At 47.1% G+C, this 12,711-nt stretch overlaps 1 protein-coding gene across 1 annotated transcript in view; it reads left to right on the top strand.

The window, feature by feature from the left end:
* The window catches only part of GGNBP2 (gametogenetin binding protein 2), a 677,078-nt gene that overhangs the window by 280,934 nt on the left and 383,433 nt on the right, over nucleotides 1–12,711 (top strand). The window contains exon 13 of the mRNA XM_044054566.1: nucleotides 7,571–7,601. Within this exon, the coding sequence (XP_043910501.1) occupies nucleotides 7,571–7,601 (31 nt within the window). The remainder of the gene's footprint in view (nucleotides 1–7,570; nucleotides 7,602–12,711) is intronic.

Raw genomic sequence — 12,711 nt, 5'->3', positions numbered from 1 at the left:
GTTGCTGTCCCAGAGACCATCTCCCAGGGTCCCAAAGGGGCTAAGGCTTCTGTGGCTAAAAATCCTGTACCCTCTGAAAGGGACTCCGGAGCACTAGATAGGTGGGGGAAGAAGGTTTACACCTCAGCTACTCTAGCTATGAGAGCACTAAATTGTCTATTTCACATGCTGAAATACCAGCAATTCCTAATGTCTCAAATAAAGCAAAAGATGAGCACGCACCCTCAACAGTCTGAATTCAAAGAAATGCAGGATCTGTTGCATGCAGCTGAACAGGTGGGCAAACATACTTTACAATGTGGATTTGATTCCTTGGAAGCTTCCTGTAGAGCAGCTGTTACTGGGTCTGTTATACGTAGGCATGCTTGGTTAAAAGAACAAACTTTGCTTGATCATGTTAAAGCAAAATTACTAGATGCATCCTTACAGCAGGATGTCTTATTTGGGGTTAAAGCAGAAGAGGTTTTAAAGAAAATGGAGGATAAGGCAAAATCTATGCAGACGGTCAAAGATTTCTTACAGGTACAACCCCCACGCTTCAGCAGAAATTGGCCAGCAAAAATTGGTCCTTTCCAGCTTCTGACAGACCACAGAGGTGTAAATACAGACTCCCAAGGGGCCGAGGACAAGCACAAATCGCTTACAAACCTCGCCAATGGGGCACTGCAACACAGGAGAAGACAGGTCCCAAACTACTAGAAGACAAACACAATGACTTAAACTTCAAACTGCCAAGCAAAAAACTTTTGGCAGCTCCCTTGGGAGGAAAATTAGCATTTTTTATAGACAACTAGCGCATCGTCACAAAGGACAAATGGGTCCTAGACATTATCTCATAAGGATACAGATTCCATTTCCACACCTTGCCAAGGATAAAAGGAATGCCAACCTTCCCACAAAATCAGTGGGCAGAGGCACAAAAACAAATTACAGCTCTCATGGACATGAGAGCCATTCAGCTGGTACCTACACAGGAGCAAGGCCAAGGATTTTACTCAAGGCTCTTTCTAGTCCCCAGAAAGGACAATGCTTGGAGACCCATTCTGGACCTTTCAATTCTGAACACCTTCTTGCAAGTACCCAAATTCAAGATGCTAACACTACAGCAGCTTCTTCCCATGTTGGGCAATAAAGCTTGGCTAGTAACGTTGGACCTCAAGGAGGCATACCTGCATGTCCCTAGCAGACAAAATTGCAGAAGATACCTCCGTTTCATTGCAGGTTGAACCCATTACCAATTCTCTGCACTGCCCTTTGGCTTATCTACTGCACCCAGGGTCTTCACAAAATGCCTGGCACCAGTAATTGCATACTGCAGACAAAGAGGAATTCAAATATACCCATACCTGGACGACTGCCTCATCCAAGCAGAAAGCAAGGACATTCTCTTACGACATCTGACTTTTGTAAAACAACTTCTAAGTTGCATAGGGTACACAGTAAACGAAAAGAAATAACTAGTACCCTCACAAAATGACATTCTTGGGTGGTAGCTTGAATAAAACGGCCCAGATGGCTTATCTGACGCCAGACAAACCACTACAACTAACTCAATACTTCAAAATAATGGCAACAAAGACCCAACTCCCTGCAAGAAAAATTCTGCAGGCCTTGGGCTTCATGGCATCTTGTTGTACTACTAATACCATTTGCAAAACTGCGTATGAGGAAATTACAATGGTACCTGAAAAGCGTATGGTCTCAACACAGCCACAGCTTGGAAACAATGATACCTCTCATTCCCTGCCTTCAACAGGAGTTTCTATGGTGGTCACAGGCATGTCACCTCAACAAGGGTCAGCCTTTCACCTTACCCCCAGCCAGGCAAACTGACAACAGATGCATCGGACTATGCCTGGGGGGGGGGGGGCACACATGGCCGGACGGTGCGTTCAAGGCATATGGACTGCAGATCAAAGGAGTCTGCACATCAATCAAAAAGAAATGCTAGCTGTACAGAATGCTCTGACAGCTTCAAGGACCTCTTACATCCAGGACAGCTTATAATAAGGACAGACAACACCACAGTAATGTGGTACATAAACAAACAAGGGGGTACGCACTCCTACCCTCTATGCAGGCAAGCAGTGACCTTGTGGAACACAGCTGGCTTACCAAGTTCAATTACAAGCTCAGTTCCTGCCAGGAAAAAAAGAACACATTGGCAGACGACCTAAGCAGAATCATCATGGATCCCCACGAGTGGAAACTGGATCCACAAGTATTTGCAATGATAACCCAAAAATGGGGGCGCCCAAGTATAGACCTGTTTGCCAAACCCAAAAACCATCAGCTTTCAAAATTTTGCACAAGGATATTTCACCATCAAGCTTGGAAAGTGGGCGCACTCTCATTCAGTTGGAAAATTCTGACAGTATATGCCTTTCAGCAGCACCTTTGTGAGAAGGGGTAATGGAGGAAAGTCAAGATGGAGAGACTTCAAATGATACTCATTGCCCCGGACTGGCCACGCCAGCACTGGTACCCACTACTAAGGAACATGGTCCAAGGCTCACCATGGATTTTACCACAAATTCCTCATCTACTCACACAGCAAGGCAGTCAGATTCTACACAGCCAGCTCAAAACCTTAAATTTGGCTGCATGGCACATCACCTAAGCAACCAGCCAGCCCCTCTTTCACAAGCGGTTATGGATGTCATTCTGGAGGCCAGGAGGCCCAGCACCAGGAAAGCCTACTCCGACAAATGGAAAAGATTTTGCACCTGGAACCAAGCTAAAGGCCAAAGTACCCTTCAGCCGGACATGCCTCAGATTCTACAATATTTAACCGAGATGTTACACAAAGGGCTTTCTTTTTCATCTATTAAAATCCACGCCTCGGCTAGTTCAGCTCACTACAACACTGATCCTCCCTTATTTTCACATCCACTTCTCAGACAGTTTCTCAGAGGGGCAAAAACCATTAGGCCTCCCAGGAGAGCGCCAACACCAACTTGTGACCTAAATTTTGTTCTGGAAAAACTTACGCTGCCAACTTTTGAGCCAGCTTTCTCAGCTGACTTAAAGTTTATATCATGGAAGACTGCCCTGCTGCTAGGAATTACTTCAGCCAGAAGAGTCTGAGCTACAGGCACTAAACGCAGTAGAGCCTTTCCTCATTTTTCATCAAGACAGTTTCTGTACGAACTAACCCCTCCTTTATGCCAAAGGTGGTATCCAGGGTGGCTCTAAATTAAACCATCCACTTACCCACCTTCTTTTCAAATCCACAGAACAAAGGAGAAAGACTCCTGCATTCCTTGGACATACACAGGCAACTACGTTACTACTTGGACAAAACTAAGGCTTTCCGAAAATCTGACCAACTTTTTGTATCTTATGCTACAGCATCACAAGGAAAGGCGATCTCAAAACAGACCATTTCCAAATGGATAGGACATTGCATACGTTTTTGCTACACCCATCATGGAAAACCAGTTCCTGCTAGCATAAGGCCCCACTCCACCAGGGCAGCAGCTACATCTACAGCCTTCCTCAGGGGGGTGCCAACCAAGGATATTCTGGAAGCTGCAACTTGGAGTTCAGTACACACCTTCACCAAACACTATCACTTACCACTTTACTCTGACTAGAGCTGGCTTCGCCACTGCAGTTCTGCACGGCCTTCTAGCCCCCTCTAACCCTGTTTGACTCCACCTCCCATCCTTAGCTTTGGGATTCTACCAAAGTGTGATGACTGCAGCAGGGTAACACGGTGAACATAGTACAGTTTTGTGCCTACCATAAATGTAGATGTTAGAGTGTATACCCTGCTGCAGTCCAGGTTACCCTCCCTCCATCCCCTCTGACCTAACTAAAATCTTTCAATACCTTAAAATCTGATACAACCTTTGTGGTGTATTTGCTTATAGCTGGAGGGATGTGTTTGTGCTAAGCTTTTATTATTGGTACTACCTACTGACCATCTTTTTGGGGGGCACCTGACATCTGGGGCAAGAAAAACTGAAAAAAAAATGGCGTTGGATGCCTCTTATATACCCCTGGCCCACTGACGTCAGGGAAGAAGCAACAGCAACCGACGCCGGACCTAGGCTTTGGAATTCGGGCCGACTGCGGGACCGCCTGACAGCAGGATAACCCAAGTGTAATGACTGCAGCAGGGTGTACACTCTAACATCTACATTTATGGTAGGTACAAAACTGTACTTTCTAGATGTTATCTGTGAGACCAGACACCCTATCACCAGAAAGTCTTGTGCTGACAAATGGAAAAGGCTCTGCACCTGGATCCAGGCTAAGGGAGTCAATATGGCACAGCCCTCTCTCCCTCTTATCTTGGATTACTTAGCTGACCTACTACACAGTGGCCTCTCTTTCTCTCCTCTAAAAATTCATGCCTCTGCTATTTCTGCTCATTTTCCCACTGAGCAGCCCGTTCTCTCACACCCCTTTATCAGACAGTTCCTAAGAGGGGCCCACAACTTGAGGCCACCCAGAAGTGCTCCAACACCAGCTTGGGACCTTAACTTTGTACTGGAAAAACTCACCCTGCCCCATTTTGAACCAGCTTCTGCAGAGCTACAATTTCTCTCCTGGCAAACGCCCTTCTTTCTGGCCATCACTTCAGCCAGAAGTCTCTCTGAGCTACAAGCACTCATGGCTGTGGAACCCTTCTTAATCTTCCATGCTGACAGGGTATCCCTTAGAACTAACCCATGCTTTATGCCCAAGGTGATGTCCACTGTGGCTCTCGACCAATCCATTCATTTGCCCACCTTTTTTTTCCTAATCCACAGAACAAGTGGGAAAGGATTCTGCACTCTCTGGATGTGCACAGACAGCTCAGATTCTCTCTTGACAGGACTAAATCCTTCAGAAAGTCTGATCAATTGCTGTTTAACTTTGCTACAGGGGCAGAAGGTAAAGCCATCTCAAAACAGTCTCCAAATGAATAGCCCACTGCATCCACTTCTGTTGCAAACAACATGGAAAGCCTCCCCCCAAGGGGGTTAGGACACGCACTCCACCAGAGCAGCCTCCACCTCTGCAGCTTTCCTCAGAGGGAGTCCCCACCAGTGACATTAGGAGGCTGCCACCTGAATATCTGTTCACACTTTTACCAAGCATTACCACCTGCCTCTCTTCTCCAAATCCAGGGCAGTGTTTGCCTCTGCAGTCTAGCAAGGCATCCTAGCCAGCCCCTAGTTTCCTTGACTGCCTTCACCCATTTCCTTAGCTTTGGGAATCTACCCAAATCTGATTGCAACAGTGAAACATGAAGAACATAATACAGTTGTGTACACTTACCATAAATGTAGATGTTCAAGTGTATTCACTGTTGCAGTCCTGGTTTCCCTCCTTCCATCCCCCTTTTATTCTCTTTCTTTACAAGGGACATATTGGTATTTGTTTTCCACTTGTTGGGTTCTTCTAACTCTGCTCCTGCTTGGGGCCGCCTGACAGGTTTGGGCAAGAAAAACTGATGTAATGGCATCGGCTGCCTTACTTTATACTACTGACGACCTGACGTCAGTCTTGAAGTGACTGCAACCAACGCAGAAATACTAAGTCTCCGGTATTCAGGCAGGCCGAGGCCTACCCTGGCAGGGATAACCCAAATGTGATGACTGCAACAAGTGAATACACTCTTAACATCTACATTAATCGTAAGTGTACACAACTGTACTTTCTGCAGTCTCTGGGTTTCCGCATTCATTTCCCCAAGTCAAACTGAAACCTCTCCCAGGGCCAAGTTTTGCTGGGGTGCAGAATCAGGGAAGATGTTATAAAGACATTCCTCCTACTCCAGAAGCTGGAAAGCTTGCAGGAATACTTTCTGCACTCTTCTGCAATAACAGCAACTTCATTGGTATCCGAGGTCCACATGGACCCAACACTCCCACCTTTTGGACCCACACCATCTCTTTTCTACCATGCCTAAGGAAGTAGGTCCTTTAGTGGATGGATCAAGTCTGTCATCCCAGGTTTTCCCTTACAGTGCCTCACTCCAGTCTAGGAAATGTATACAGATGCTTCAGACCTGGGCTTGGAGCTGCTATGGGCAGCTTGAAGGTGCAAGGCATGTGGATAGGCCCCTTCAAGGGGGAACACATCAAAGAGATGAGGGCCCTCATCTTTTCACCGAGGGTCTTACAACATATTCTGAAGGAAGGCCCCCTGAAGTTGTTCACAGATGACGCTACTGTTCTGTGGTATGTGAACAAACAGTGGGGAACAAAAATCATACTTGCTGTGCAGACTTCCACTTTTGGCATGGGAATTGACGGTCCGACATGGAGTCAAGCTGCAGGCAGTCAACATTCCCTTAGCTCAAAACACTCGGGCAGACACCATGAGCAGGTCCATGTCACAGTCCCACGAATGGATACTCCACATGCTACACAGGGATGTGTTTCTGGATATGGTGCACAGGTGGGGTATGCCACAAATAGATCAGTTTGCCTTCCCTCTGAACAGACAATTTCCACAGTTCTGTACCAGGGCTTCCAGCACTGTAGTGATGGCGATGGACGCCTTTTCTCTCTCATTGAAGGAGATGTTTCTCTATGCACCCTCCCCCTTTTCCCACTCATTCAAAAAGTCTTTTTGAAAATTCAGCGGGACAAACCAAAAGGTTTGTTGGTGACTCCCTTTTGGCTATGACCGCATTGGTTCCCCTTCCTTCTGCATTTAGCCAGGGGCGATCATCACAAGCTACCTAACAGAGTGGACCTACTCCACAGGACAAGGGATGTTTAATCCATCCCCATTTGAAATCTCTGAGCCTAGCCCTGTTGGTAATGGATTATGTGATAGTGTTCAATCTCGCCGTTTGTTCTTACACATGGGTTCGGAGCCGATCCTCGGCTCCGTGTCGGCCGCTTGCAAGCTCTGCATCGAGAAGAAGCTCGAGACAACCTAATACCCACAATCCCCCTCTGCGTTTACCTCAGATCTAGTTTGCCGCTGCTGCGTTCGCATCGCTGGGATCTAGCTCGAGCATCTTGAGATAAGATATAACTTTAATTTTGTTATATTTTAGAAAAATTTGTTCTAAAAGTATCTTTTGATAGACATAGTGTGAGTGTGTGTGTGTGTGTGTGTGTGTGTGTGTGTGTGTGTGTGTGTGTGTGTAGGTAGAATTTCTCGGTACCGTTAAGTTTATTTAACTGGTTAGAGTTTTTCGGGGCCTACCACCCCTTACTTAATTTTGACAACCGGACTGACATATACATCGGATTTGACTTTTTCTATTGGATTTGTCTCTTATACTGGACTTGACTTTTTCTCTTACCTGTAACATGTCTGAGAAAATTAAATCAGGCTTTAAACGTTGCCAGTGTGGCCAAAAAATGTCAGTTACTGACAACCATAGTTCCTGTGTCTACTGCCTTGGCCATCTCCACTTACAAGAGGACTGTTTAATTTGTCACTCTTTTAATGGGAGGGTCATGACAGATAGGCGCAGGAAGCTCATGGACAGGGGGTTATTAAAACCTTCCTTTCAGGAGGCTCTGGATGCTTCAGACCAGGCATCCAAATCCTCGAAGGAATCGAAGACGTTGGAGCCCAAGTCATCAGCTCCGAGCTCTTCGAGTAAAGTTAGATCACCGGTTCCACAGACTTCGGGGCCGAGTGTTCAACTGGTGTCAGTTCCTGAGCCTCGAGTCTTGGAACCGGTGATGGAGCTCCCTCCCTTGACTCTATTGAGGTCGGCTCTGTCTTCGGTTCCTTCGACCCGTTCTTCTAAACTCTCCGATGTCGATGTGGATCGTGTGGTGCAGAAGTTATTGGAGCATTCGGCCCTATCCAAACTTATTTCAGTTTCCACCCAGTTGGTGTCGAAACTTGAAGGCCTCCCATTGTCTCCATCCATTCCTCCTCCGAGACCTGTCCAGTCTTTGGAGCCGGAAGAGGTTGATCTGATTGTGGAGCCCTCGGGTCCAGAACCGTCCTTTTCTCGGTCTGTTCCTCTCACCTCGACTCCGTCGGACCCGGTACCGGAGTCTCGGAGCCGACTATCTGTCCTTGGTTCCGGGGCCGAGAGTCGAACCGACGTTTCGGTTCCGACTCTTCCCCTCGGGGCCTCGGCGGATCGATTCGGCTCCGTCCTCTGGGTCGATGCCTTCGTGCCTGTTTCGGGATTCTTCCCATTTCTTCGGAACCGGGAGATTCTTCGACTCGGGCCCCGGGGGCTTTCGATCTAATGAGGAAGGTGCTGTCTACCCAGACAACCACGTCAGTAGAAGCAACCTCTCCTCCCCATAAAGGGCAGTTATCCTCCTCTGCACCCACGGCCACATCCAAGCGTCGAGCACCGGTGTCTCAGCCACCCCTGGAGGGTGCCCCCTCTTCCTCGGAGGCTTCTTCGGATGCTCCCCACGAAGAAGTCCCTAGGAAAAGATTGTGTAAGAGGAGACACTTAGATTCTCCACAAGAATCCTTGACATCCGATACTGACTTAGATGAGTCAGAAGGGTCCCCTAAGTCACCTTCAGAAGATGTCTCTTTTTCTGACATATTGGAGATCCTGAAACAGAGAGGTGACTGGCAGTCCCTTCCCCCTTCTGAGGATGTCAGTCTTGCTGAAGGCATTCGGTGCTCGCCCTTCCTCCTCCTGGGTCACTCCGCCCTTCGATGAATTAATGGAACTTATTGCTCGAAGGGCGTGGGAGGCTCCTGACACAGTGGAACCAGTCCCAAGGAAACCCAATAAGTATATAACTGCACCCCAGGACAAGACTTACTTGACAAAAGGAGTTCCAGTGGATGCTATGGTGGTGGCAGCGGCCACGAAAAAGGAGATGTCGGAATCTTCCTCATCTGTCCATCCCCCTAATAATGATTCTAGGACTATGGACCGGTATGGGAAGCGCATTTTTAGTTCAGCGGCTTTTTCCATGCAATCCCTGAACTATTTGACCCACTTTACACGACTACAGAGGGATCTAGTCAAAGAGTTGGGAGATGCCCTCCAGGGTACTACAGATGCTGCTGTCTCAGAGAAAGTGACAGCGCAACTTAATACCCTTACATCCATTGTGAACTCGTCCATGAGGCTGATCTCTTACGCAGCCGAAGGTTCGAGTAGGGCAGCAGCTTCAGCGATTGCTCTTCGCAGACAATCCTGGATGCGCTTATGTTCATTTGCGGAAGCCTTCAAGTCTTCCTTTACTAACGCCCCATTTGACGGTGCCACTCTTTTTGGCCCCAAAGTAAAGGAGACCCTTACCCGGTGTGAGCAGGAGAGAAAGACTCTGTCTGCTGTCGGAGTCCGTTTTTCCACCCCAACCAGACCGTACCCCAAAGGGCAACGTGGTGGAAAAATGTGGTTTCAAAAACCCCAAGGATCTTTCCCAGGTACACAGGGTGATGCCCCTTCTAGAGGCAGAGGAGGGGGCAGAGGTGGAAGACGCCGCCCTGGCGGCAGAGGGGGTCCGCAGAATCAAGGTGACAGGGATACACTCCCTGGTAAACCTTTCCAGCACTCCTGAGAGGAGGCCCGACTGTCCTGCTCTGGAGGCAGTCGGGGGTCGCTTAGCTTTATACCCTCAGGCCTGGCAAAACATAACTACAGACAAGTGGGTAAAAAGCGTGGTTACCAGAGGTTACAATATACCTTTTCTATCCCATCCCATTCCAAAGAAAAGACTCCCAGATGTACCGCCCCATCTGCGAGAGCCAGCAGCTGTAGAAATTTCAAAGCTGCTAGAAAAAAGTCATCCAACCAGTCCCAGCGGACCAGAAAGGATTCAGGACTTACTTCAAGGTTCTTTTTAGTTCCAAAGAAAACAGGGGACTGGAGGCCCATTCTGGACCTAAGCGACCTCAATACCTTCGTCAAGAAAGAAAAGTTCCGAATGGTCACGCTTCAATCGATCCTTCCATTCTTACAGAAGGACGACTGGATGTGCTCAATAGATCTGAAGGATGCATACTACCACATCAAAATGGCCAGGGCATCCAGAGATCATTTGCGCTTCCGGCTGGGTGCCAGTCACTTTCAGTTTCGAGCCCTGCCCTTTGGTCTGACCTCAGCCCCCAGGGTCTTCACTAAATGAATGGCAGTGGTAGCGTCTCACTTGAGACGCCAAGGATTCCAGGTGTTTCCGTATCTGGACGACTGGCTCCTTTCTGCCACCACCCAGCGTCAACTAGTACAGGCCAGAGACTATACTCTTCAACTGTGTATTCACCTAGGAATTTCCGTAAACTTCGAAAAATCCTTACTACAGCCATCACAGAGTATCTTATTCATAGGAGCGGAATTAAATACACATCAGTTAATTCTAAGACTTCCTCCAGAAAGGATACTTTCACTTCAGACTCACATACGTCTTCTTCTTTTGTCCAGGAAATCCCCAGCAAAACTGGTACTGAAGGTTTTGGGACTCATGTCAGCTTCTCTTATTGCAATACCCTTGGGAAGACTGCACATGAGAGTCCTACAATGGCTACTGTTTGCACAATGGTCGCTCCAACAACTACCTCTAACACACGAGATTCTTATAACGAACACATGCAAAACACACCTAAACTGGTGGCTTCAGACGTGCAACCTTTCCAAGGGAGACCATTTGTGCTACCCACGCCTACAGTTACGGTGACCACGGACGCTTCCCTGATAGGGTGGGGGGGGCATCTTTCAGGGACAGACAGTCCAAGGCGAATGGACCAATTTAGAGTACAATCTGCACATCAATGTTCTAGAGTTGAGGGCAGTGTTTCTAGCGTTGCAACACTTTGCTCCCCTCCTTCCTCTGGGAACTATTGCAGTTCAGACGGACAACATGTCGGTAGTCTGGTACATAAACAAGCAAGGGGGAACCAAGTCCTATCAGCTATGCAGAGAGGCCATGAGAATCTGGCAATGGGCGGAGTCGACGGGTCGCTTTCTGATAGCAACGCACATCCCGGGGTCATCCAACGTCATAGCCGACAGGCTGAGCAGAGCAATTCTGTTACCGCACGAGTGGTCTCTAAAACAGTCAGTTGCGAAAAAGATTTTTCGCACGTGGGGCCAGCCTTCCTGCGATCTGTTTGCGTCTCCAATGAACGCCAAATGCAGGAGCTACTTTGCCCTATTACCCCCTCCAGGGGAAGTCCCCAGGGACGCACTGATCCACGATTGGCCCCCGGGACTCCTGTACGCATTTCCTCCCTTCCCCCTGATATCAAAGTTTCTCCAGAAAGCCAAAAACCTACACAGGACAATAATCCTCATTGCCCCATTCTGGCCTCGTCAAATTTGGTTCCCCTTCCTCATGACACACTGCATTCGGGGATCCTGGACCCAGAGCCAGATCTATTGACTCACTCGTCAGGGGCTCCTCACCCCTCGCTCTTGTCCCTCCATCTAGCAGCTTGGCTGCTCCAATTCCCAACTTAGCCAGGTCTGATCTTCTTTCGCCTGCAGTTCAGAATATATTAGTGGCTTCTCATAAAGCTTCCACTACTAAAACATATACTAGTAAATGGAAGCGCTTTGTATTCTGGGCGAATACACAGCAAGTGGACCCTGTTATAGCTCCTTTTAATAAAATATTAGAGTTTTTAACAGACTTGTTCCATCAGGGTGCTTCTCCTGCCACATTAAGAGTTCAATTGGCTGCCATTTCTAATTTCCATGTGGAAGAATGTGGGGCTCCTGTTATGGCCCACAGACTTTGTAAAGCCTTTTTAAAAGGGGCTTTTCATATTAGACCACCAATTAGATCTCCTACGTCACCTTGGAGTCTAAACTTATTGTTATCTAAGTTAATGCTGCCCCCCTTTGAACCAGCCTCCTCTTGCCCATTGAAATTTTTGTCATGGAAGACTCTCTTTTTGGTAGCCATTACATCCGCTAGGCGGGTATCTGAACTTCAAGCTCTCTCCATTAAGCACCCTTATTTGATCTTTCACTCTGACAGAGTTTCTCTTCGCACTAATTCATCCTTCCTTCCTAAAGTTTGTTCTATTAATAATATTAATCAGTCCATTGAATTACCCACTTTCTTCAAGAATCACTCCAATAAAATGGAGTATATGTTGCACAAATTAGATGTTCACAGACAGCTAAGGTTTTACTTGGATAGAACAAAGATCACAGAAAAACTGATCAACTTTTTGTAGCCTTTGCTGATAACAGGAAAGGAGTAGCGGTTACCAAAAGAACTCTTTCTAAGTGGTTAACTGATTGTATCATCTATGTCTATGATTCTTCAAATCAAACTCTTTTGCACAAACCCAAAGGACATTCCACAAGGTCAGTGTCTACATCCCTTGCTCATGCAGCCCGCCTACCACTAGACGCTATTTGTGCGGCTGCTACTTGGTCTAAGCCACATACATTTATTTCTCATTATAAGGTAGACAAGGTTTCTAGGGACAGGGCAACCTTTGGTTCCACTGTGCTCAAGAACGTCCTTCCGTGAGTTCCTCAGGAACAAGGAGCTAGGGACGCTACCCATGTGTAAGAACAAACGGCAAGATTGAACACCATCACATATAGAAGTTATGTCCTTACCATAACGTTCCATGTGGAGTGTTCATCTCGCCTTTGTTCTTACATTCCCACCCTCCCGCCCTTAGTAAGAACGTTCAGTTTGGTGCCTGGCCTGAGGCATTCTGCTTCTGCATTGCAGTTGTGTATATAGTTGACATGTATATATATATGTGTGTGTATATATATATATATATATATATATATATGTATATATATATATATATATGTATATATATATATATATATATATATATATATAT

The sequence above is a fragment of the Protopterus annectens genome, chromosome 13.part0 (assembly GCF_019279795.1).
Source record: "Protopterus annectens isolate FY-2018-M chromosome 13.part0, PAN1.0, whole genome shotgun sequence".
Lineage (NCBI taxonomy): Eukaryota > Metazoa > Chordata > Ceratodontiformes > Protopteridae > Protopterus > Protopterus annectens.
This window is presented reverse-complemented; position numbering and strand designations above follow the sequence as displayed.